The sequence below is a fragment of the Rhinatrema bivittatum genome, chromosome 3, assembly GCF_901001135.1.
Source record: "Rhinatrema bivittatum chromosome 3, aRhiBiv1.1, whole genome shotgun sequence".
Classification (NCBI taxonomy): Eukaryota; Metazoa; Chordata; class Amphibia; order Gymnophiona; family Rhinatrematidae; genus Rhinatrema; species Rhinatrema bivittatum.
Window position 1 is genome coordinate 293,729,721 of NC_042617.1, and position 24,086 is coordinate 293,753,806.

At 44.5% G+C, this 24,086-nt stretch overlaps 1 protein-coding gene across 1 annotated transcript; it reads left to right on the forward strand.

The window, feature by feature from the left end:
- The first annotated feature begins 4,020 nt into the window (after positions 1–4,020).
- LOC115088757 (methyltransferase-like protein 7A) lies at positions 4,021–21,469 on the forward strand. The gene is made up of 2 exons (XM_029596991.1): positions 4,021–4,615; positions 20,663–21,469. The coding sequence occupies exons 1-2, from the start codon at positions 4,115–4,117 to the stop codon at positions 20,897–20,899; spliced, it is 738 nt and encodes a 245-aa protein (XP_029452851.1). The 5' UTR covers positions 4,021–4,114; the 3' UTR covers positions 20,900–21,469.
- The last annotated feature ends 2,617 nt before the right edge of the window (positions 21,470–24,086 follow it).

Below are 24,086 nucleotides of genomic sequence, written 5' to 3' on the forward strand. Positions count from 1 at the left end.
CAGGGGTGATCCGGGTAACTATAGACCAGTGAGCCTAACTTCAGTGCCGGGAAAAATAGTGGAAACTATCCTCAAGATCAAAATTGTAGAGCATATAGAAAGACATGATTTAATGGGACACAGTCAACATGGATTTACCCAAGGGAAGTCTTGCCTAACAAACCTGCTTCATTTTTTTGAAGGGGTTAATAAACATGTGGATAAAGGTGAACCGGTAGATGTAGTCTATTTGGATTTTCAGAAGGCGTTTGACAAAGTCCCTCATGAGAGGCTTCTACGAAAACTAAAAAGTCATGGGATAGGAGGCGATGTCCTTTCGTGGATTACAAACTGGTTAAAAGACAGGAAACAGAGAGTAGGACTAAATGGTCAATTTTCTCAGTGGAAAAGGGTAAACAGTGGAGTGCCTCAGGGATCTGTACTTGGACCGGTGCTTTTCAATATATATATCAATGATCTGGAAAGGAATACGATGAGTGACGTTATCAAATTTGCAGATGATACAAAATTATTCAGAGTAGTTAAATCACAAGCAGACTGTGATACATTACAGGAGGACCTTGCAAGACTGGAAGATTGGGCATCCAAATGGCAGATGAAATTTAATGTGGACAAGTGCAAGGTGTTGCATATAGGGAAAAATAACCCTAGCTGTAGTTACACGATGTTAGGTTCCATATTAGGAGCTACCACCCAAGAAAGAGATCTAGGCGTCATAGTAGATAATACATTGAAATCGTCAGCTCAGTGTGCTGCAGCAGTCAAAAAAGCAAATAAAATGTTAGGAATTATTAGGAAGGGAATGGTTAATAAAACGGAAAATGTCATAATGCCTCTATATCGCTCCATGGTGAGACCACACCTTGAATACTGTGTACAATTCTGGTCGCCGTATCTCAAAAAAGATATAGTTGCAATGGAGAAGGTACAGAGAAGGGCAACCAAAATGATAAAGGGGATGGAACAGCTCCCCTATGAGGAAAGGCTGAAGAGGTTAGGGCTGTTCAGCTTGGAGAAGAGACGGCTGAGGGGGGATATCATAGAGGTCTTTAAGATCATGAGAGGTCTTGAACGAGTAGATGTGACTCGGTTATTTACACTTTCGAATAATAGAAGGACTAGGGGGCATTCCATGAAGTTAGCAAGTAGCACATTTAAGACTAATCGGAGAAAATTCTTTTTCACTCAACGCACAATAAATCTCTGGAATTTGTTGCCAGAGGATGTGGTTAGTGCAGTTAGTGTAGCTGGGTTCAAAAAAGGTTTGGATAAGTTCTTGGAAGAGAAGTCCATTAACTGCTATTGATCAAGTTTACTTGGGGAATGGTCACTGCTATTGGTTGCATCGGTGGCGTGGGATCTTCTGGGTGTTTGGGTAATTGCCAGGTTCTTGTGGCCTGGTTTGGCCTCTGTTGGAAACAGGATGCTGGGCTTGATGGACCCTTGGTCTGACCCAGCATGGCAATTTCTTATGTTCTTATGTTCTTATGTTCTTGCTGAATCCTACTCTCCTTTGGATGTCGTTCTGGTTCCTGCTTCCATGGCGTGAGACTTCTGGGTACCCTCTCCTCAGGGGCCCTTTCAATCTCTCGGCTATCCGCTCCTCGGAGGGCCTTCTCCTGGACTTCTTCCTGCCTCACTTCCCGAGGTCTTCCACGGAGCTACCCTTACTACTACAGCTCTGTGAGTACCAATACCGTGACAACGCTGAGGACTCTCTCTGGTGTACCCCGCTCTGCGGACCATTACCGTGACAGCACTTGAGGCACCTCGCTGGCATACCCGTTCCATGGACCTCACACACCACAGTGACTGTATTACTCCTTTGGCACTCCCTGCTCCCCGGGCAGTGCCATCTCTCTTGCTATTGACACCTGGAACATCTTAGGCTGTGCCTGTCATCAGCACCTGGGCTGACGTTCCATGGCCCACCTTCTGGGGTTGCTCTCTCTCTCCATCTCTACTCCTGCTGTATCTCATCCCGCAGCCGAGGCCTTGCCTCCCCGACAGTGAGGCTCAGTGAGGTTCCTCCCCGTGGGCGGTTCCATCTCTCACCTCGGCCGAAGGGTCCACACACACCCACATATCCTAACAAGCACAATGATAGAATTGTGTTTCAGAGAGAGAGAGAGAGAGAATGTGTGTCTTTCTCCCTGGCACAGAAAGACACCCATACATACACTTTCTCCATGGCATACCCATACACTGTGAACAAGAATGTGTGTGTGAGCGTCTTGGTGTCTGAGAGACTATTTGTGTGTCTGACACTGGCTGGCAGTGTCTTTGTCACATTAATTGGCAACTGGTTCATGAGCTGATTGATTGGCAAAAGATTAATACCAGAAAAGGAATCCAAGATATAATTATGAGAGATGTAACCAGACTTGTGGGCGGATGGCAACCGATTGCATGGATGGAAGAGGACACGCAGCTCCGTTTGCTCACCTCTGGTCTAGGCTGCGTTCTACGACTTACGGGCCGATACAGTTAAAATTGCGGGAGAGCGCACGCACAAGACACTCTCCTGTGCGCATGATACAGTAAAGAAATTTATTTAAATTAGGGTCTGCGGCAAAAAGAGGCGCTAGGGACACTAGCGCTTCTTTTTGGACAGGAGCGGTGGCTGTCAGTGGGTTTGACAGCTGACGCTCAATTTTGCCGGTTCTCGAGCCCGCTGACAGCCACGGGTTCGGAAACCGGACGCTGGTAAAATTGAACGTCCAGTTTTCGACCCGCAAGCCGCGGGCCCATTTTAAATTTTTTTTTTTTTTTTACTTTTTTTAACTTTTGGGGCCTCTGACTTAATATCGTCATGATATTAAGTCGGAAGGTGCACAGAAAAGTAGTTTTTGCTGCTTTTCTGTGCACTTCCCCGGTGCTGGCAGAAATTAACGCCTACCTTTGGGTAGGCGCTAATTTCTTAAAGTAAAATGTGCAGCTTGGCTGGGTATAATTTGATGTTTCTGCTGTTTTGACATATTTTATTGTTTTTTGGGGAAATAGAATATTTTTTAATTATTGGATATTTTATTCATCAGAAGTTTTTAAATATTTATTAGTGGTTTGGAAATTGAACAAATGTATGTAATGTTTTTGTAATTATTGGATGTTTGTCCTTGTTTTGGCATATGTATTCTTCTTATTAATATGGTTTTAATATTATGACAGATGTTTTATATCTCTTGATTGTACTGCTTGATGCATAATCTAATTGTGTGTGTCTGTAGAGGGTGTGGGAGTGCAGTGTGTATATGTGTGTGGAAGGCTGTAAGATTTACCTAGGGTACCTAATACCCTTCCCATGAGCATGGGTTCTGGGGGGAAGGGGGCGAGTATAAGTTTTTAAAAATATAGATTGCTGGAGGGAAATGGGCATTTTTTGACGGTCCAGGACAGAAACTAAATGAATCAAGGTAGTGCAGGGTTGAGCTGGGCAGCATAGTAATTGTTAGCACAGGGTAGCAAAAAAAGCTAACACCGGCCCTGTATTTGGAAGATTTGACAGTAGTCCTGGTTTACTTTGCACCAACATAAAAATAATCAAAAAATGTTGTAGTGCAGGTTACAGCCTGACAACCGACAAAGTATCACGTTTCCCCCCATCCCTTCAGAATCAACAGGGTTACTAGAGCTCTGTACTGCCAAGTTATCTAAGGTGATGAGGAACTTTTACGGGTGTCTTTATTGGACTAAGACAGAGGTGAAACAATTTGTCGCCTAGGCTTGCGTTGGGTCTTAGTTTCCATAATCCCTTACTCCAAAGATGCAGCTTCTCGCTGTAATTTAAATTGCCTTGAGAACTTAAAAACAAGAGGAAGTTAGGGAGAAAAATGATAGTCCAGCGATTGGGTGCATTTTACAGTCAGGGGGCACTTTCATCATCATTCACACCAGCTGAAGAATATCCCGGATTCTGAAAACGACATTCGAACATTGCCCCTTTGGGGGAGCGTGAATCCATCCTGGGTGGAGCTAATTTCTTACTTTCCGGGTTTGCAGCTAAAGACCCTGGCCAGGAGCTGGGCTCGGCTGCACGGGAGAGAAGCGGCGTCAGGGACAGCGAGCAGGAGGAGCTCCTCCTCCCTCTCCAGTGTGCGCGCCACCCGCCGGACTCATGGCGCTGCTGCTGCTCACCATCCTGCAGGTTGGCGTCGGGCTCCTGGCACTGCCCATCCATGCCCTGGCCTTCGTGGGACTGTGGGCCCCGATCTGCAGGAGGCTCTTCCCCCCCATAATGACCGTGGTCTCCTGGTACTACAACAAGAAGATGCGCGAGCACAAGAAGGCGCTGTTCGGTAATCTGGGCGACTTCGCGCGCCCCTCGGGGGAGATCGCCCTGCTGGAGATCGGCGGCGGCACCGGCGCTAACTTCCAGTTTTATCCTCCGGGCTGTAAGGCGACCTTCGTGGACCCCAACCCCAATTTCCAGCAGTACTTGAGGAAGAGCTTGGCAAAGAACGGGCACGTGGAGTGCCAGCGCTTCCTGGTGGCTCCCGGGGAGGAGATGTGCCAGGTGGCCACCGCCTCGGTGGATGTGGTGGTCTGTACCTTGGTGCTGTGCTCCGTGCACAACGTGGATGCCGTGCTGAGGGAGATCAAAAGAGTGCTCAGACAGGTGAGGGTGGGAGGGCACTGCTCTTCTATATGCATCCAACCCTTTGCTTCTCACCCCACTCACCCCAAATTCGGGTTCTAAAAACATTTCCCAAAATAACTCAATTTTGTTAGGACATTTTTTTTAAAGGAGTTAATAATTGTGGATAAAGGTGAGCCCCTAGATGTAGTGTATTTGGATTTTCAGAATGCATTTGAGAAAGTCCCCCATGAAAGGCTTCTAAGAACATGTAAAAGTCATGGGATAGTCACGTGGATTGCAAACTGGTTAAAAGACAGGATTTAAGAGAGTAGTACTACATAGTCAATGTGGAGTGCCTCAGGTGCTTTTTAACATATTAATAAATGATCTGAAAAGAGGAATGACTAATGAAATGATCAGATTTGCAGATGACACAAAATTATTCAGAGTAGTTAAATCACAAGTGGATTGTAATAAATTGCAGGACGACCATGCCAGACTGGAAGATTGGGCATCCAAATGGCAGATGAAATTTAATGTGGACAAGTGCAAGGTTATGCATATAGGGAAAAATAACTCGTGCTATAGCTATATGATGTTAGGTTTCATATTAGGAGTTACCACCCAGGAAAAAGATCTAGGCGTCATAGAGAACAATTCATTGAAATCATCCGCTTAGTGTGCTGTGGTGATCAAAAAAGCAAACAAAATGTTAGAAATTATTAGGAAGGGAATGGTGAATAAAATGGAGAATGTCATAATGTCTCTGTATTGCTCCATGGTGAGCCCACACTTTGAGTACTGTGTATGATTCTTATCGCCGCAGCTCAAAAAATATAGATGCATTGAAGAAGGTACAAAGAAGGGCGACCAAAATCATAAAGTGGAGGAAAGGCTAAAGAAGTTAGGGCTGTTCAGATTGGAGAAGAAATGGCTGGGGAGGGATATGATAGAGGTCTATAAAATCATGAGAGGACTAGAATAGGTAAATGTGAACCATTTATTTATTCTTTCAGATAATACAGGATTAGGGGGTATTCCGTAACGTTAGCAAGTAGCACATTTAAAACAAATCAGAGAAAATTCTTTATCACTCAACGCACATTTAAGCTGTGGAATTCCCTTCCAGTAGGGAAATAATAAAACTGGTCTTGACCCGGTCGGCTGGAAACTGAAGTGGGAGAAGGTCGAACCGAATGTGGCATTGGTTCAGGAATCCCCGGCAGAGCTTCGCGTCTCCTGAAAACCGCGAAGGTGCCGGCATCTGGATAGGAACTGGCGCTGCAGGAGGGGCCCCAGCCCCGGGTGCCGAGGAACTGGTAGCCGTGGCCCCACCGACACGGTCGGCTAAGGCTTGTACTGTTGCCGTCAGGGTATCGAGGCACGCTTGCTGTTGTTGTAGCCTCTGGGCTATACCTGGAATGGCCTTCAGGCCCGCAAGGTCCGCCGGGTCCATGGCCTTGCAAACTGTTATGGTTGTGGACCCTTGGGCCGGTCAGAACAGTGGGTGGTGCGCTGAGGAGGACCACAGCAAGTGTCCCAACCGGGAGGCGGCTCGGAGGAATCAAGGAAGACCTCGGCCCTGGAACAAGGTGGAGTCCTATGCGACCAAGGACGGACGATGTTGGGCCCTGGTGACTGACGAGTCTTCACCCTGGAGACTGGTACTCCCCCGGGAGGAGCCCGTAGGAGCCCAGCCGCTGGGACTTAGGAGAATCTTCGGGGCCAGTGAGCACCAGGTACCCGAGGAGCGGCGGAGTCCAAGGATGAGGTCCAGGAGCGAAGCTGAGTCGGAAGCCGGGAGTGGGATGTGAAACCAAGCCAGGGATGAGACGGAAGGCGAAGTCGTGGACGGAGCCAGGTCGGAGCCTGAGGTCAGAGGAAGCCAAACCAGGAACTGAAGCCAAAGACGGAGTCGTGGATGAAGCCAGAATCAGAAGCCAGGAATCAGAAGACAGAGTCAGGAGCCAAAGGATCAAGCAGAAGCGGAGTCATGGACGGAGCCAGGGTCAGAAGCCAGGAATCAGAAAACGGAGTCAAAGCTCGAGACAAGCAGCAACTAGACACTCTTGAAGCAAAGGAATCTCGTTGCAAGGCGAAGAAGGAACCAGGAAGCAGGGCTTAAGTAATCTGGAGCATCTGATGTCATCCAGGGACGGCCCAGAGGTTTCCCACTCTGGCCCCTTTAAATCCCCAGCCGCTGCGCGCACACCTAGGGGGCGGGGCCAGCCGCGGCGAAACACCGGCGTCTCCCTCGAGGAGGGAGAGCCGCGGCAGAGGCCTCAACAGGCATAGACGGATCCCTGGCGACCCGAGCCGGCCTCGAGGTAGGTAGGGGTCCCGGGGCCGTAACATTTAAAAGACACAATTTTTTGAATATTCTGGGCAAATATATTTTATTTCAGTTTTAAAGTTAAAAAAGACAGTGAGTGCTAAATCAAGGAATTTCTACCCCCCTCTAACCCTATGGGGAAGGCTTTTAATAAATCTGGCTGAATATTTAAATATGGCTCTTTTATGTTTAGCTTAGTGACTGACAGAGATATTCTGACCTCCAGCTGTTGTTCACTCCTGATGTAGGGTTGCAGAGGGATGTTCTGTGAAACAGCAAGTTTGACTGTCTAAATGCTATTATGCAGCAGATGGATAGCAGAGTTGCTTACCTGTAACAGGTTTTCTCACAGGACAGCAGGATGTTAGTTCTCACATATGGGTGATATCATCAGGATGGAGCCCTGACGCAACAATTTGTCAAAGTTTCTAGAATTTTGACTTGGCACACTGGGCCACCTAACCCTGCATCCAGCAGGGGTCCCCCTTCAGTCTCGTTAATAGTAAAAGTACGAGCGAAAAATAAAATAATAAATCTTAGCGAATCCAACTCTGCGGGGTGGCAGGCGGGTTTTTGTGAGGACTAATATCCTGCTATCCTGTGAGAACACCTGTTACAGGTAAGCAACTCTGCTTTCTCACAGGACAAGCAGGATTGTAGTCCTCACATATGGGTGAATAGCAAGCTGAGGATGCCCGAGTAAATGTACCAAAACAAAAGGTGGAAAGAAGGCGAAACGGTTACCAGCATGGTTAAAACGGGAGGTGAAAGAAGCTATTTTAGCCAAAAGATCTTCATTCAAAAATTGGAAGAAGGATCCAACAGAAGAAAATAGGATAATGCATAAGCGTTGGCAAGTTAAATGTAAGACATTGATAAGACAGGCTAAGAGAGAATTTGAAAAGAAGTTGGCCGTAGAGGCAAAAATTCACTGTAAAAACTTTTAAAAATATATCCGAAGCAGAAAGCCTGTGAGGGAGTCAGTTGGACCGTTAGATAATCTAGGGGTTAAAGGGGCACTTAGAGATGATAAGGGCATTGCGGAAAGATTAAATGATTTCTTTGTTTCGGTGTTTACTGAAGAGGATGTTGGGGAGGTACCCATACTGGAGAAGGTTTTCATGGGTAATGATTCAGATGGACTGAACCAAATCACGGTGAACCTAGAAGATGTGGTAGGCCTGATTGACAAATTGAAGAGTAGTAAATCACCTGGACCGGATGGTATACACCCCAGAGTTCTTAAGGAACTAAAAATGAAATTTCAGACCTATTAATAAAAATTTGTAACCTATCATTAAAATCATCCATTGTACCTGAAGACTGGAGGATAGCAAATGTAACCCCAATATTTAAAAAGGGCTCTAGGGGCGATCCGGGAAACTAAATAGCGGGTATGGAGAGAATTTCAATATGGTTAGAGGGACAAGACAGGGCTGTCCATTATCGCCTTTGCTATTTGCACTATTTTGCTATTTGCGCTATTTTTGGAACCTAGGCACCACCAAGGTTCGTGCCTCTCCCAAGATTGTTGGAAAACAGTTGGGGTCATTACATTTTAAGCTGTCACTATTTGCAGATGACATTTTATTTACAGTTACTGACCCCGCCTCCTCATTCAGAGGTATTATGGCGGAACTAGGGTCAATTAATTTTTGTGGCAGCCAGAAAAGAATTAGCTTTGTACTGGAAGCAATCTGAGACACCTGGAATTTTGAAGGTTATTCATTGTCTGTACTCTTATCACCACTTAGATCATCTCACTGCTATATGAAACAATCGTCTTGCTAATTTTAAAGTGATATGAAAACCATTCATACAATGGCTTCATACCCAGAGTTCCCCAGACTCTTGAGGATTAGGATTTTAATATTCTTATCTGATCTTAATATTTGGTCTGGTGTTTTCTCTTGATGATTATTATTATGCAGCTTACCCCATTCAGAGAAGATTTGATTATTTCTCCTCATTATAACTGATCTTAATCGATACTTCTTTTGCACCATTATTGAATATTTGCAAATAATGGAAACAATGGAAAACTATTTTTGTGTTATGTTTATTGTATTCTGTTGCTTTCTAATATAAATGTTAATTACAAAAAAAAAAAAAAGTTAATGGATAGGACGGAGGATCTATTCTTAGATACTACCAGGTTCCATCAATTAGTATAGTTTCATTTTTCAGGGGTGGAAGATATTTATTTTGGTATGTGAATCGGAACCAGAATCGGATCCGATTTCAGTTCCGATTCACATCTCTAGTATTTATATAGCAAATCCATGTCCCCAAAACCTTATGTTTAGGTCCTGATGTGGTAAAAAGATTTTTTTTACCCCATTTTATGCCTAGCCTCTAAGCGGGTATCCGAGGCAGTAAGAGAGGATGACTCAAATAAAGACACAAAGTGTATCCATGGGAGAAGCAGGATTTGAACCCAGGTTTCCCAACTTATTGGGCCAAGCACTAGACCACTCCCTTCCCTCTACTTTCCTATTCTTAAAACTGCAGTACCTTCTCCACAACAGTTTTGCCACTAGTGCAACATGCGAGAAACACATATTGACACATAATAGTGCCAATTAGTAAACAGGTCCTGAAAGGAAGTAAAACTTGTTTGAATTTTGCACCATCTGATATACATCCTGGGGTCTGGCTTCCAGGAGCCTAATTAAGGACCAGTTGGTGCTTGTTACTGCACGTTAGCGAGCAATGGGGCTGATGCAATACAGTGTGTTCAGCCAAGCGCATTGTATAACCCGCAGTTGGATTGCGGGTTGTACAGGCGCTAATTAATCCCCTTATGCAATGAGGCTATTAGGCATTCACTCCTGACGCAAAAAAAAAAAAAATGTGCGTCTAGGATGATATTAAGTAGGAGGAAAAAGTAAACTAATTTAACCAAAAAAAAAAGTTTAAAAAATTGCCTGTAATCGGGTGCAGGAAATGGACGCTCAATTGAGAAGCATCTGTTTCCTGAACCCCCTGGTTGTGCGTGTTTAGGATAAACTCAGCGTTGGTTTTCCTAACCGGTGGACCACCGACGCCGATCAGGTTCTCCTAGCGCCTCCTTGCTAACACAACCCTCTAATTTAAATATTGCATGGCGCATCCATGGGGGACGCCTGTGGGCGCGTTTAGAAAGAGGGCGCTGACTGTTCAGTGCCCTATTTCGCTGCCAAAATATTACATCAGCCCCATAGTTAGTAAATATTGCCCCATTGAGATTAATGGAAGTTGAGGAATAATGAGTGAATTTTACTGAGGCTTAGTATATCACCCTAAATTTGCCACTTCTTAAAGCGAGGAAGTTAGAGGAAAAATAGAAAATTCGGTTTACAAAATGGATTCACTTTTGTTTGTTCAGATTATTTGTTATATTGCTGAGAAACCAATAAATTTTTCAAAGTTGTTCCTAGCTAGCCATACTTAGTAGTTTGAAACTGTCAATCCACGTATTACTATATTACATCTTTCTTAAAGCTATGTGCAGGTATTATTATATTGATAGAAGCACGGCATGAATATTTATTTCCTTATTTCAAATATTTATAGCTTGTTATTCCATAGTTTGAAGTTGATACATCTGGAAAATGGGCTTGAGGGAGAAGATTTTTTTTTTAATTAATGCTGAAAATGTGTAGGAAATAAAATATAACTAGCAAACTCCTGCAAAGCATTTGCAGAAGTCCCAGCACTCACTCCCCCAGCCCGACAGCACAAGTGTCCCGTGTGGTCCATGTTACCAGATCTGTGATGTCGTCCTCTCCCTTTACTGACCCACACTGGCTGATGTGCTGTCCCAACTATTCGCTCGTATATGGGGGCCCATGCAGATTGCTGTCCTGTCCTGTCAATGCAAAGTAGAAATCGCCCGACTCAGGCTGAGTTTCGCCTTTACGGCTACATTGGGGCTCAAGAAACTCGATCATACAAGTTTTTGAAAGTTCTCTTTCTTATTCTTTCTCTCCACGTACACAGGAGAATGCTCCCGCACAGAAGAAATCAGTTTTTTGGAGGGATATTTTTGCTAGTTCTAGAATAAGCCAAGTAGGGATGCTTCTATATTGATCACGTGTATGTAGAACATCTTCAATAATAGTAAGAGCTTCAAATTGTGGTATGTAATGACTCAATGTCTAGACTGACCAGTATAATGTTTTCCTCTTTGATGTCTAATTCTTCCAACGTGATGATAATATCACTAGAGTCTCTTATATACGATGGTACTTTGAACACTTGGGGTCTTAAGAAGTGAGCTATAAAGATTTCTTCTGTGCGGGAGCATTCTCCTGTGTACATGGAGAGAAAGAATAAGAAAGAGAACTTTCAAAAATATTTTCTCAAATATAATCTTGGACCACGAGCAGTGGATAATAACTTACACAAATATAAAGAACATATAGACACTTGTATAATCGAGTTTCTTGAGCCCCTAATGCAGCTGTAAAGGCGAAACTCAGCCCGAGTCAGGCGATTTCTACTTTAAATTGAAATAGATATTACATCTTCCAAGATACCAGTCTAGCTTTGTTTTTGTTTTATTCATCTCAGAAGAAAGTGCAGGCGCACCATGCTGGTTGCCAACAGACTCCACCACATTGGCCTAAGCATATTATATATAGAGATAGATAGAGAGATACCCAGAATCAAAAAGGGACCAAGAGTAGCCATGAAAGAAGGCACAAGAGAGCCAAGAAATAAGCAAGCTATTATTTTCAGGAATCTAGCATGTTCTCTGGCACAGTATCTTTCAGCTGAACAGCCAAAAGGCATGCTTCATGCACCAAACATTTCTTTTATTTCCAATCACCAAAAGGCCACCAAATGACAAACAGATGATTATGGTAGAATTTAAAAGAGAAGTAATGATGGTTGCCCTGTGATCATGGAAGGCAATTCTATGCTAAAGTGCAAATAAAGTTTGCTTAAACCTGTGTTTCTCAAGCCAGTCCTTAAGCACTCTCCCACGCCCTCTCCTGCTAGTAGGGTTTTCAGGATGTCCGCAAAGAATATGCATGAGATAGATTTGCATACAGTGGAGGTAGTGCATGCAAATGTGTCATGCGTATTCATTATGAATATCCTGAAAACATGACTGGCAAGAGGGCACTCGAGGACTGGCTTGAGAAACACTGAAACTTTAACGCATTTGCACTTCACCACAGAAACACCTGCCGTGATCACTGGGCAACAATCTATAGGTCTTTATTTTTTTCAGCTGCCAAAGCCCAGGTAATAAAAAGAGCCAGGGAATGAGCAATACAACTAAATGCTTCCATATAGAAAAAATGAATCATGGAACTCACAACTAGATTTGTTCTGTGCATGAAGGCAGCACTGAAGAGGCCAATGTAATAAAACATGACACATATTTTATTTTTATTTGTTGAAAAATGTGTTAATTCCTCATGTGTGGTGGGAGTGCCCAGCTGTACAAGCATTCTGGGGATGGGTGGCAGATTGTATCTCTGACATATGTAGACAGGAGGTGCGGGTGGACCCGACCCTCTTTCTGATGGGGCAATGGTCTGCTAGATGGGAAATGCGTGGCCATAGAAAGTTGGTGGGTCCCCTGCTGCATGCAGCACATTTGACGTTGAAGTGTGCACCCCCTTGCACGTGCCGACCCTGGATTTTATAACATGCGTGCGGCAGCGCGCGCATGTTATAAAATTGGGAGTACATTTGTGCGCGCCGGGTAGTCCACACAAATGTACCCTGCGCGCGCCGATTCGAAAGTCTGCCCCCTTCTGTATTATCTTCCCACGGCTTGTAGGAAGACATTGATCATCCATCAGTCTCCGCATTTCCCTTTGAAGATGGTTTCCACACAGATCATACATGTATCCTATGTGGGCCATTCCCATGACCTTCACTTCTTGCTGACTTAAGCCCATGTCCTGCAGCTGCATGTACTCTCACATATTGGCACATAAGCTTTGTTGGAGACAGTTCAGTAAGCAGCTTTGTATACCCATCAATGGAGAATTTCTCCTACTGTCTCATGTTGGGAATCTAAGATATTGGATACTGCTCTTATGGAGAAGCTTATCTTTTCTTTAAATAACCAGTCTGAGAGATACCATACCATACTGGGAGTAGCGGGGGAGTGGATAGTTTGCCTAATATGTCTTTTTTATTTTGTTTTTTTTACTGAGGATGTGGATGTTCTTTCTATAATGCTTGTCATATCATCTGATGGTTTTCTTTTTCTATATACCAAAGTGTTGTTAAGTTTGGAAAAGTTATAAATAAAGGGCCAGATTTTATAACATGCGTGTGCAGCAGCGCACACGTTATAAAATCCAGGGTCGGCGCGCGCAAGGGGGCGCACAATTGTGCAACTTGCGCGCCGAGCCGAGCAGCCTTCCTCCGTTCCCTCCGAGGCCACTCTGAAATCGGAACGGCCTCGGAGGGAACTTTCCTTCCGCCCCCCTGTACCTTCCCCTCATTTCCCCTATCTAACCCGCCCCCCAGCCCTAACTAAACCCCCCCCCCCCCGACCTTTGTTGGAGAAGTTACACCTGCCGACGGGCAGGCATAACTAGCGCGCGCCGGCTCTCCATCCCCTGGCCCGGCGGCTTTTCTGGAGGCCTCGGTCCCGCCCCTGGAACGCTCCCAGGCTGGTGCCCCGCCCCCGGAATGCCCATTTTTTCAAGCCCTGGGACTTACTCGTGTCACGGGGCTTGCGCGCGCTGCCGGGCCTATGCAAGATAGGTTCGGCGCGCGCAGGGGGAGGCAGGGGTAGGTTTTCGTGGGTTGCGCGCGTTTCTTACACACGCAACCCTTTGAAAATCTATCCCAAAGAGTTTTAAAAAAATTAGTTAATTCCCAATGCGGTAAGCAAATGGTATACAAATGCATCTGGAACTAAAAAAAAGAGTGCTAAGACAAAAGCTGCATTAAAATTAGAATTAAAAAAAAAACAGTAGTAAAGTTAGGGAAGTGAAACAATATTACAACAATTTTTAACTTTAAAATTTGGAGGCTCTCTGGTCCAGCCTGGGACCTCTGAACGAGAAGAACTCTTCCTGGGAACCGGGTGGAGTGGTGTTAATGAGTGGGTAAGGGTAGAGGATTCAGTGCTCTCTCTGGTCCCAGGGCAGAGAGTCTCTGGCTCAGAGATCTCAGACTTATTTAGCATGGTGCTTGACCCATATTTTTTTTTTTTTTGCAAGCTTGGCAATTTAACACTTGGGTCATAGAGGGAATAAAGTTAATTCACATTTTGGGGGCTGGTATTAGTCTGGAGCTATGCCAGTGCGATCCCTGAACCTGGGGCTCCCGGATGCGGTAGCCTACCTGAACCCTAGCACCCAGAAACTCAAGGTCCTGGACCACGCTGGCACACAGCTTCACAGTAGCTTCAGAGATGAAAGTTAACTTTTTATTTCTGACCTAGCAGTTACGTTAGCAGCATAAAAACATAAAAGGCACATGAGCTGAGCCGGCAGGGCTTTAAAGCACCTCCTTGCATTGAGGAGTAATAGTTAATGAATTCATTTAAATCGGGTTTGCATGGAGGTGTGCTCATTTTTGCATACATTTTTGAGTGTTAAGAACCTTATTAAATTGTGGCTCGCGGGAATGACGGCTACTACCCGGAGATAATATCCTTATTCAACTACGACTGAGCCTCAGTGTTGCACAGCAGGGGACCCTCACGCAGGTCTCCTTTTCACTGGGGTGTGGGTGCATTTCTGAGGTAAAGCAGAAATACGCAATAAGCAGCCTAATGTCCAACAGTAGGCACTACTGAGATCCTGAATACGTAACTTGCTGAAAGTGTTGCTGTACACCCAGTTAGTTTCAGAATTCTCCCCTGATGCAGCCCTATTGAAAGAGGGCGAAACTCGGCTGGAGTCGGGCCTATTGCATATTCTGAATCTACATAATAAAAATTTTTTATTGTTGGACATTAGGCTGCTTATTGCATATTTCTGCTTCCACGGCTTTATTAAGCAGCCTTCCTTGCTGTTTTGTTAGTCCATTTCTGAGGTAAAGCACACAGAAAGGATGGAAAATTATTGACACAGGTGCAGCTCCTGCTGACACAGAAGATGAGCTCCAGCATTTAAAGAAGACATCCTGTTTGGCCCTCAGCCAGCCAAGAGAGGCCAGGATCCCCCGAGCAGCTTTGGCTTAGAAAGAATGGAGTCAGCCTGGTTTTGAAACTCTTACTTTAAAGCCTTCTGAGAGTCCATGTGCAAATCTCTGAAATAGGACTTGCAAATCCGGGACCGGTTGGCCTGTTTGTTGAGACTTTGATGAGCTCACCTATAGATAGCACTCCCGATTTTAGTACTCTTGTGGCCATCGCTCAACCAGGGCTGGTGCAAGGGGATTAGGCGCCCTTCTCCCTTGTGCCCTCCCCCCCGGTCTTGGCCCCGACTCCTACCTCATTCTCGATCACGCCCACCGACTGTGTGGTTTTCTGGGTCACGAGCAGGTTGGGCACTGCTCACGGCCTGCCAAATCTTTGCCACCGCTTGCGGCCCCATATGGCTCGCACTCAGTGGCGTACCAAGGGTCTTCGGCGTCCGGGGGCTAATGCATTTGTGAGCCTCTCCAGCATCCCCTCCGTAATCCTTCTTGTACTAATGCTTAAGATCACAGAAAATCAGTGGCATCTCTAGACAGAAGAATTGGGGGGGGGGGGGGGAGCCAACATGACATTTCTTATCACACCCACCTCTATAGCATGGATCCTGCTTTAAAATTGGTTATAAAAAAAGTGTTAATAAAAAAGTCCAAAGGGTCTTCTGTGTAATTTTAAAAAGCTGGCCAATTTCACAGTATAAAATTATTTGATAGCCTCATTCAACTAATTCTATATGGCTATGAGAGTGAAGTCTGGAATATATAGGAAGGGACATAATGTCAATATAAATCCTGCACCTCCAGTTCTGCAACTCTGTGCATCCACTGAAATTCCCTCAAACAATGGAGCTTGGATGTTTCCCTTATAGCTCATCATACTAAAAGATATTTTCAAATTCTGATGTCACCTCACAGTAACAGCAGCACAAACACCTTCCACTGCCAGACACATTGTGAACTAACACAAACCCCCGCAAAAATGACACTCAAAATCTATACTGCAATCCCATCGTAACAAAACAGTAATAACACCAAGGACTCAAACAACAATAACCCTACCTGTGAAAAAGCAAGGGTAAATATTACACTGGGTCGTAGAATACCAATACACCACCTACTGAGGAAACAAAACAAACCCGATTGCTATAGATCCCTATACAGACACTACATGCTAGCAGAATCCCTCATCACCATCACACACACAGAGCAGAGACAGACCCTCACCACATACAGAATACAAAATAAAGGAGCACAAATTAGAAAAAACTGAAATGAAAACCCCAAGAAGCCAGACTCTGTGTATTAACAATGGAAAAACAGAACCACCATTCCTCATAAAACAATAAAATCAAGAAAAATAAACCATCAGTTATAATAGTAAAACCATACTAATAAAAGAATATTTTAAAACTACTGATAAATAGAATTTCTATTAATTAAAATCATATACATTTTTTACAATTTCCCAAATACCAATAAATCATTTCAAAACAGCACATATATCAAATAACACCTAATAACTAAAACTAATAAGGATTTTAAAAAGCCCCTGCTGTCCATACATGGGAGCTCTTGATTTCCAGTCACTCTGATATTGTCGAGGATTAGGAGGTTATCCTCTCTCTCTCACACAAACTCACATGTCCATTCTCTCTCACACATATGCTGACACATACATACACATTCATGCTCTTATACCCACCATAACCTCTCAGGCTGTAAGACACTCTCTCCCCCTCCACCCCCCACACACACAAACTCTTACTCCCCTGGATTTTCTCATACACACTCATGCTCTCACTCTCACTGGCTCCCTCACACCCACACAAACACACACACCCAGGCAAGCTCCCAATCATTCTCTCACAAACACACACACACACAGACAAGCTCCCAGTCATTCTCACACTGACCCCCAGGCAGGCTCCCATTCATTTTCACACCACTCCCTCACCATCCCCCAGGCATGCACACATTCATTCTCACACACACAGAGCCCCAGGCATGCACCAATTCATTCTCACACACACATACACCACACACAGGCAGGCACCTGTTCTCACACATACAAACCCCAGGAAGACATCCATTCATTCTCATACACAGACACACCTTCAGGCAGGCACCCATGCATTCACATACATACACCCCCAGGCAGACTACCATTCATACACATGCACACACTAAAGGCAGACTCCCTCTCTTTCTTTTGCCAGCAACCTCGGAGCCTCTCTCATTCCTCTGCTGCCACTGTCACTGCTGCCGCATGGCTATTGGGGAGGTGCTGATTGCTGCTACTAACACTGAAGTCCATTCTGCTGCCTCCTCTGTGCAGGCCCCGTGGGCTTCCACTTCCTCCATGCTGATCTAGTACATTATGAGATCCGCATAGAGAAAGTGCTACTCTTGCACATTCCCAAAGATTACATGTGCCAATCAGTAAAAAGTAATTTAGCTTTATTTACCTTTGCTGTCTGATCTTAGTTTTCTAATCGGTTGGTCAAAGACTTTTTTTTTCCACCTTCCCTTTCTTATTTTTTTGCCAATTCCTTTTATATTGTCTTTTTTCTATTTCTTTTCTCTCCATCTATCTTCTACCCTCAGACACACAGTCAGGTTCTCATTCTCACATACTTTGTCTCTCTTACACACACACACCCAGGCTCTCTGTCCCTCCCACATGCTATCTTGCTCAAGCATAGGCTCTTATTGTCACATGCTCTCTCTCATACAATCATTCATACACACATACTCTCACTGTCGCATGCTGTCTGACACACACACAGAGGCTCTCACATGCTGTCTCTGCATACTTTCAAGTCCTCACTCCCACACACAGTCTGTCATCTCATCTCATACATGTACACATACACACTCTACAGGCCCTCAGCCTCTCTCTCACCTCTGGGCCTCCTCTTCACGGATCGCCACAGGATGGGCTCTGTAGCAGCCCTGGTCTTCTCGGGCCGCCCGCAATGTGGGATTCGCGGCGGCCCGTAACTGCTGCTCCTCTTCTACATGCGGCTGATGCTCCTCCTCCTTCCTGCCCGTACAGCTCTGGCAACATTTTTCTTCTGGGGCCGCGCGGGCAGGAAGGAGGAGCACCTGCAGGTTTAGATGCGACCTTTTTCTTTGGGCCATGGTGACGTGAGCTCCACCACAGCCCTGCCAATCTTCTTGCTGTGGTATCCGGCACACAGCAGAGCAGTAGTTCACTGCTCAGCCACCAGTGGGATGAGGTCCACTGGTAGCCACATGAGCCTTCATGTAGGCCATCAGTGGCTCGGTGCCCCCAAATCTCAGCGCCCTAGGCAGAAAAGGGGAGTGGGGAAGGGGGCGCATAAAAGGCGTTTGTTCTAGGAAAGGTTAGAGGCTATTGTGTTACTTTTTCATCTCTGTTGAAAACGGGAAGAGCAGTTTTCGAAGTGATTAAATGTTGTACCTGTGTTAGTCGGCCGTCTGAAACGAACCCACCCTCACTTCAGGTAAAAGTCATTGTGATCTTCCACAGCAAAAGTACTATGAGCCCCTGTAGAGTGGGCGTTCCCGGGGGCATGTTTCGGAGGGGGTAGATGGCGTTTTTCAACTCTGCGTCCTTCTTGGGCAAACTTCTGCCCGTTCCCAAAGCAGATGCAAGTTTTCCAAGTGTAACCATGGGCAGTTCTCAGTGGGAAAGGTCCATGCAGAACTTTCCCTTTGAAGATTCGTGCAAAGGTCCATGCAGAACTTTCCCTTTGAAGATTCGTGCAAAGACGGTGGGCAAAAAGTAAACCTGGGACTTTGCACCAAGGCAGATAGTTTGAGAAATTGCCCCCTGTATGAGTAACCAGAGTTTGAGGTGGGCCCACTGACCTACAAAGCCTAAGAGAAGACCGGTCAGGTCTGTCAGAATATTGCACAAACGCCCCTCCCCCATCTCAGCTGGCCCATATGTTGGGTTAGGGAGAGACTGTCTCACTTGGTAAAACCCACAAGAATCAGTATCTGATAGGCGTACAGTCAGATCCTGGTCCTAACGTGGTCTCTGCTTCTTCACCTGATTTGTTGTGGACAATGGTACTGATCAATGGCTGCCCAGATTATTACTGGGGTGGGACAATCACACCACTGAGCCTCAGTGTTGCACAGCAGGGGACCCTCACGCAGGTCTCCTTTTCACTGGGGTGTGGGTGCATTTCTGAGGTAAAGCATACAGAAAGGATGGAAAATTATTGTTGACACAGGGGCAGCTCCTGCTGACACAGAAGATGAGCTCCAGCATTTAAAGAAGACATCCTGTTTGGCCCTCAGCCAGCCAAGAGAGGCCAGGATCCCCTGAGCAGCTCTGGCTCAGAAAGAATGGAGTCAGCCTGGTTTTGAAACTCTTACTTTAAAGCCTTCTGAGAGTCCATGTGCAATTCTCTGAAATAGGACTTGCAAATCCAGGACTGGCTGGCCTGTCTTTTGAGACCTTGATGAGCTCACCTATAGATAGCACTCCTGATTTTAGTATTCATGTGGCCATCGCCCAACTCAGCTAAGGGTTTTATAGCAGGTGCAATGAAGTTTGATAATAAAACTAAATCCTTAAACTATTGTTTTCCAGCAACCAGGCCTCCTCGAGACATCCAAATCATTTGTTATAATGTTTATTTTCATTCCTGGAAGAAGTTTGCTCTATTTCTTCCTTAGGAATATTCTTTCTTTTACTGTTTTTTTTATCTTGGTCAGGTTTGCCAAGATATGGGGCTGCCATGCTTCTTTCTCTCTGTTATCCAGTGTCTTCATTGGTATTTAGCCTGTAGGAATTGACAGGCCTTAATGCAGGAGCAGAGGCATGGCCTGATTAAATATGAGATGTATGCTGATGGCCACCTTTCAGTTGGACCTTAAAATAATACTCTTGAAAGTAATTTTCTACAAATTGTGAGAAACAAGGGAGTAAAAGAATAGGTTTGACTGCTTGATCAGAGCAGGGTCTTGGCCAGAACTACATTTTTGGGGGGTGGGGGGGTTCCCAGGGAAAACATGGTTGGGCACTGTGGCCAACCCTCCACCTCACTCCCATCTCTTACCCCTCCTATGTGGATCTTCACTGTAGTAGCAACACTCTGTCTTCTGTTTCTTTACTTTCTCTCTGGCTTACAATTAACTGCTTTATACCAGTGTTAATGCTCAGGCTGCTGTAAAGCAATTATGTAAATAAGCTCCCACCCAGGCCAGGCATTCCTGAACTTTGAAGGAGCTGAAAGGAGGTGGGGGGAGGTATATATTTACCTGCCAAAAGTAAACAAAGACTTTGCTGGTCTCAAGCTTTACAGGTCTAGCCCAAGGGCAGTGATGTTTCCCATTCAAGTTAGCCTCCTTAAAGGCATATAGCAATCATAGGCTAGCAATGATTCCACTGCTTCCAGACTCTTTAACTTCTGCACCTTTAAGAGGCTAACTCAGCTGGGATGTGACCCTGCTGCTAGGGGGTGGGAGCCTAAGCCAAAAATGAGGGTCCAGTGCCCCCCACCCCCAAAGCCCATCCATTGCTGTGCCTCTGGGCCAGAAAAGTAGGAGGATCACTGTATGCCTCAGTTTGGGCTTAAACTGAAAGCATGTGTAACATATCAGTTTCATTAATGTTGGTGCTTCCATTCCTAAAGTGTCTCAATTTTATTTCCTAGGGTGGAGGTTTCTTTTTCTTGGAACACGTGGCTGCACATCATTCCAGCTGGAGCTGTTTCTTCCAACAAGTCTATCAGCCAACCTGGCTACATTTGCTAAGCGGGTGCCACTTGACACGGGAAACATGGAAGAACATCGAAGAGGCCAAATTCTCAGAGCTCAAACTACGGCACATCGACGCTCCCTTAAAATGGAACCCTGCACGTCCTCATATCATTGGATATGCTGTGAAATAACTGAAGCTTGGCGCACTGTTCCTTAGACCCAATGAGTTTCTTCCCTAATATTTTAATGACATAGTACGTCAGATTGAAATTTATGTCCTTTAAACTACTTGCTTTGGTGTGATTTGCACTGTAATCCAAATCAGTAAAGGGATTTGAACAAAATTTTATGTATCTTTATTATTGTATGTATCACGATTTTGTCCAATCAATAAGTTCTTTTTATAAAATATACCAAAAACATACTATAGAGGCATGCCAAAATATATACTTTAATATAAATCAACCAAAATAATAAAAACCTCAAACCACAAGCATACTACCAATAAAAAAAACTATCTCCTTTCACCCACAATCATACCACCTACTCACCAAACATCTTGCATACACACACAAAACATCTTGCATACACACACATTCAAACTGTATATATTGTATATAGGTTAGATGCTACAAATTATACTCCCATTCATTTGTATTCATATGTTACAATGTTTTTTACTTCAATAGTTTAATCAATTGTTATCTTGTTAAATGTAAAATAGGGCAGATCTCGCCCTATTCAACCTGTTACCTGGAAACCGATGTGATATCTCGATCGAATGTCGGTATACAAAAGAAATAAATAATAATAATAATAAAAGCAGTGTTCCTTTTGAGTATATTTTACATACACCACTTTGTATCTGCAAAATACATCTAGTTGTGTTTATCATACACAACTTAATGCAAAAGTTCTCTCTCTCTATTCGTTAGAACAACATTCAGATATCTCATCTAAACCCCAACAAGGAGCTTTTGTTTCAGTGCTGTTCAGTGGGTATTCTATATCAGTCCTAACTGTGGCACGATCAGAAACATGACTTGATAACTGAAATATAGTTCTTTATGATTACCCACTTTCAGGCCAATGCAACATTGGTGTGCATTAAACGGGCGCTCATGACTGAGCGCCCGGTCCCTTAACGGGTGCCGATCCACCTCTCCCGGGTGCCTGATTTAATATTTAAATCGGGTGCAGCAGTCAAAAGCAAGCTCTAAGGGGAAATTGTGAGTCCCTAACGCCTCCCTAGCAGTGGGCGCTCAGGAGAGGTGTCTGTCAGCCGGTTACAAAAATAGACACTCAATTTTATGAGCGTCCCTTTTCCTAACCTGACTGCCGACACACTTTTTAAAAAAATTCTCCTATACCGGTTTCTCAGACTTAATATCGCAATGATATTAAGTCAAAGGAACAGAAAAAAGGAACAGAAAAGCAGTATTTTCTGCCTCAAAAATTAACAACTGCTCTGGGCAGGTATTAATGTGCGCGTCGGGCTCACATTTTTTTTTTTTTTTGCATCTGGGGAAATAGGTAATTGCCTCATTAACATGAATTTACATGTGATGAGCGCTAGTACCTACGCGCTCGATTGGATTGCTCTAACCCTCGTTTTGCATCGAGGGTTATGGACGTGTGTCCAAAAGGCAAGTCCAATCGTGTTTTGAGCCGTGAGCTGTGAACAGCGCATGGTACTGCATCGGCCTGTTTGTGTCATAGCATGTCAATGGAGGTAGGGATGCCTAAGTTTCAATGAATCAATCTTGTTTTTTCACCTCTCCAATCTGTTTCTCAATTAGAACTTCACAGTTTGTCTCTGCATTCTTTTATCACAATGTATCTGTAAAAAACCATAAAGCCTCTGTTATATAACAAAGTCTTTGTGTTATCCCCAATTCCAGAGGCTATGAATAGAAAACCAAGATAAACTTCCTATTTAAAGGCCTCATTTTCCAATATCGCATTGGTATCGCATGCAATACCAAAAAGGGGTGTACCTTATGCTAATAAGCATGTGTATTGCAAATTACACTATCAGCTATGCAAAAGGATGTTATTGAGAGAGAGAGAGAGAGAGAGAGAGAGAGAGAGAGAGAGAGACTTGCCATAGGGTCCCCTCCCTAGACAGGTATTCGTATCCCTATGGGAGGCCCACCTAGTAACTCGAGGTGAGGTTTAAGTATTAGTGTAGGGGGTTAGGGGCCACTTTCACATTCAACGTGAGACCTACGAACAGAACAGTGGTCTCTTGTGAAGATTTGATGACCTAGGGAGTGAGGAAACTCACCCAAAGATGAGAGTTGTGCAATGTTCTCTCAACCTAGCTTGATGGACTCTCTACCTGGGTAACAACAAGCTAGGTTGAGAGAACATTGCCCAAATCTCATCTTTGGGTGAGTTTCCTCATGCCGTAGGTCATCAAATCTTCACAAGAGACCACTGTTCTGTTCGTACGTCTCACGTTGAATGTGAAAGTGGCCCCTAACCCCCTACACTAATACGTAAACCTCACCTTGAGTTACTAGGTGGGCCTCCCATAGGGATACAAATACCTGTCTAGGGAGGGGACACTATGGCAAGGCTCTCTCTCGTTCTCTCTCACTCTCTCGGCACACAATAAATCCTCCCTCCTTTACATCTGCTCTGCCCCAACTCCACCCCCTGAATACAAAATTAAAAATTTGCATTCATTAACTGCTGTTAGCATGGTAACTCCTTGGAAAATGAGGCCCTAAATTTGATATCTCATCTTATAAGGTCTTCCCATCTCATTACTTACAGGCATCTCCTGTGAACTTTAGTATGAATAAACATCTAAAATAAAAATGCATAGATTTAATTCTTATTTTTCAACCGTAAAACCTCTGTTCTTAAGAAAGATCCCCCAAACAAACACCTCTTTAAATTCTTATTTTAATTATAGCAGGCTTATCTTTTATCTGTTCATTGGGCACGCTTTGAAACCGAAACTGACGTCCAGAAAGGCCTTGGGGCAAAAAAACATATACATGCGCGTTCCCTATGGGGACTCATATATATATATAATGATCCCTTTCTGACAGTTCATCTGAAGCGGCACCTTCCCACATATGCCAAAGGCAAAAACCTGTGGGGTTGATTTTAAAAGCATTGCTCACGCAAAACTGCCCATATTCGCACGTACGTGGGCTGCATGTGAGCAACGTGAATTTTAAAAGCCACGATTTATGTGCATATATCTGCATGCACAAGCAAAAAAAATGAGAGGGCGGAAAAAGGATGGGGCATGGGCGCTCCGGGATGGTGACAACTGTTAAATGCTTAAACCCATATTTTAAAACCGGAGGCCACAGCACGTGGCAGCCTTCTAGCCGCGTAACTTTACTGCTGCTTCTGATG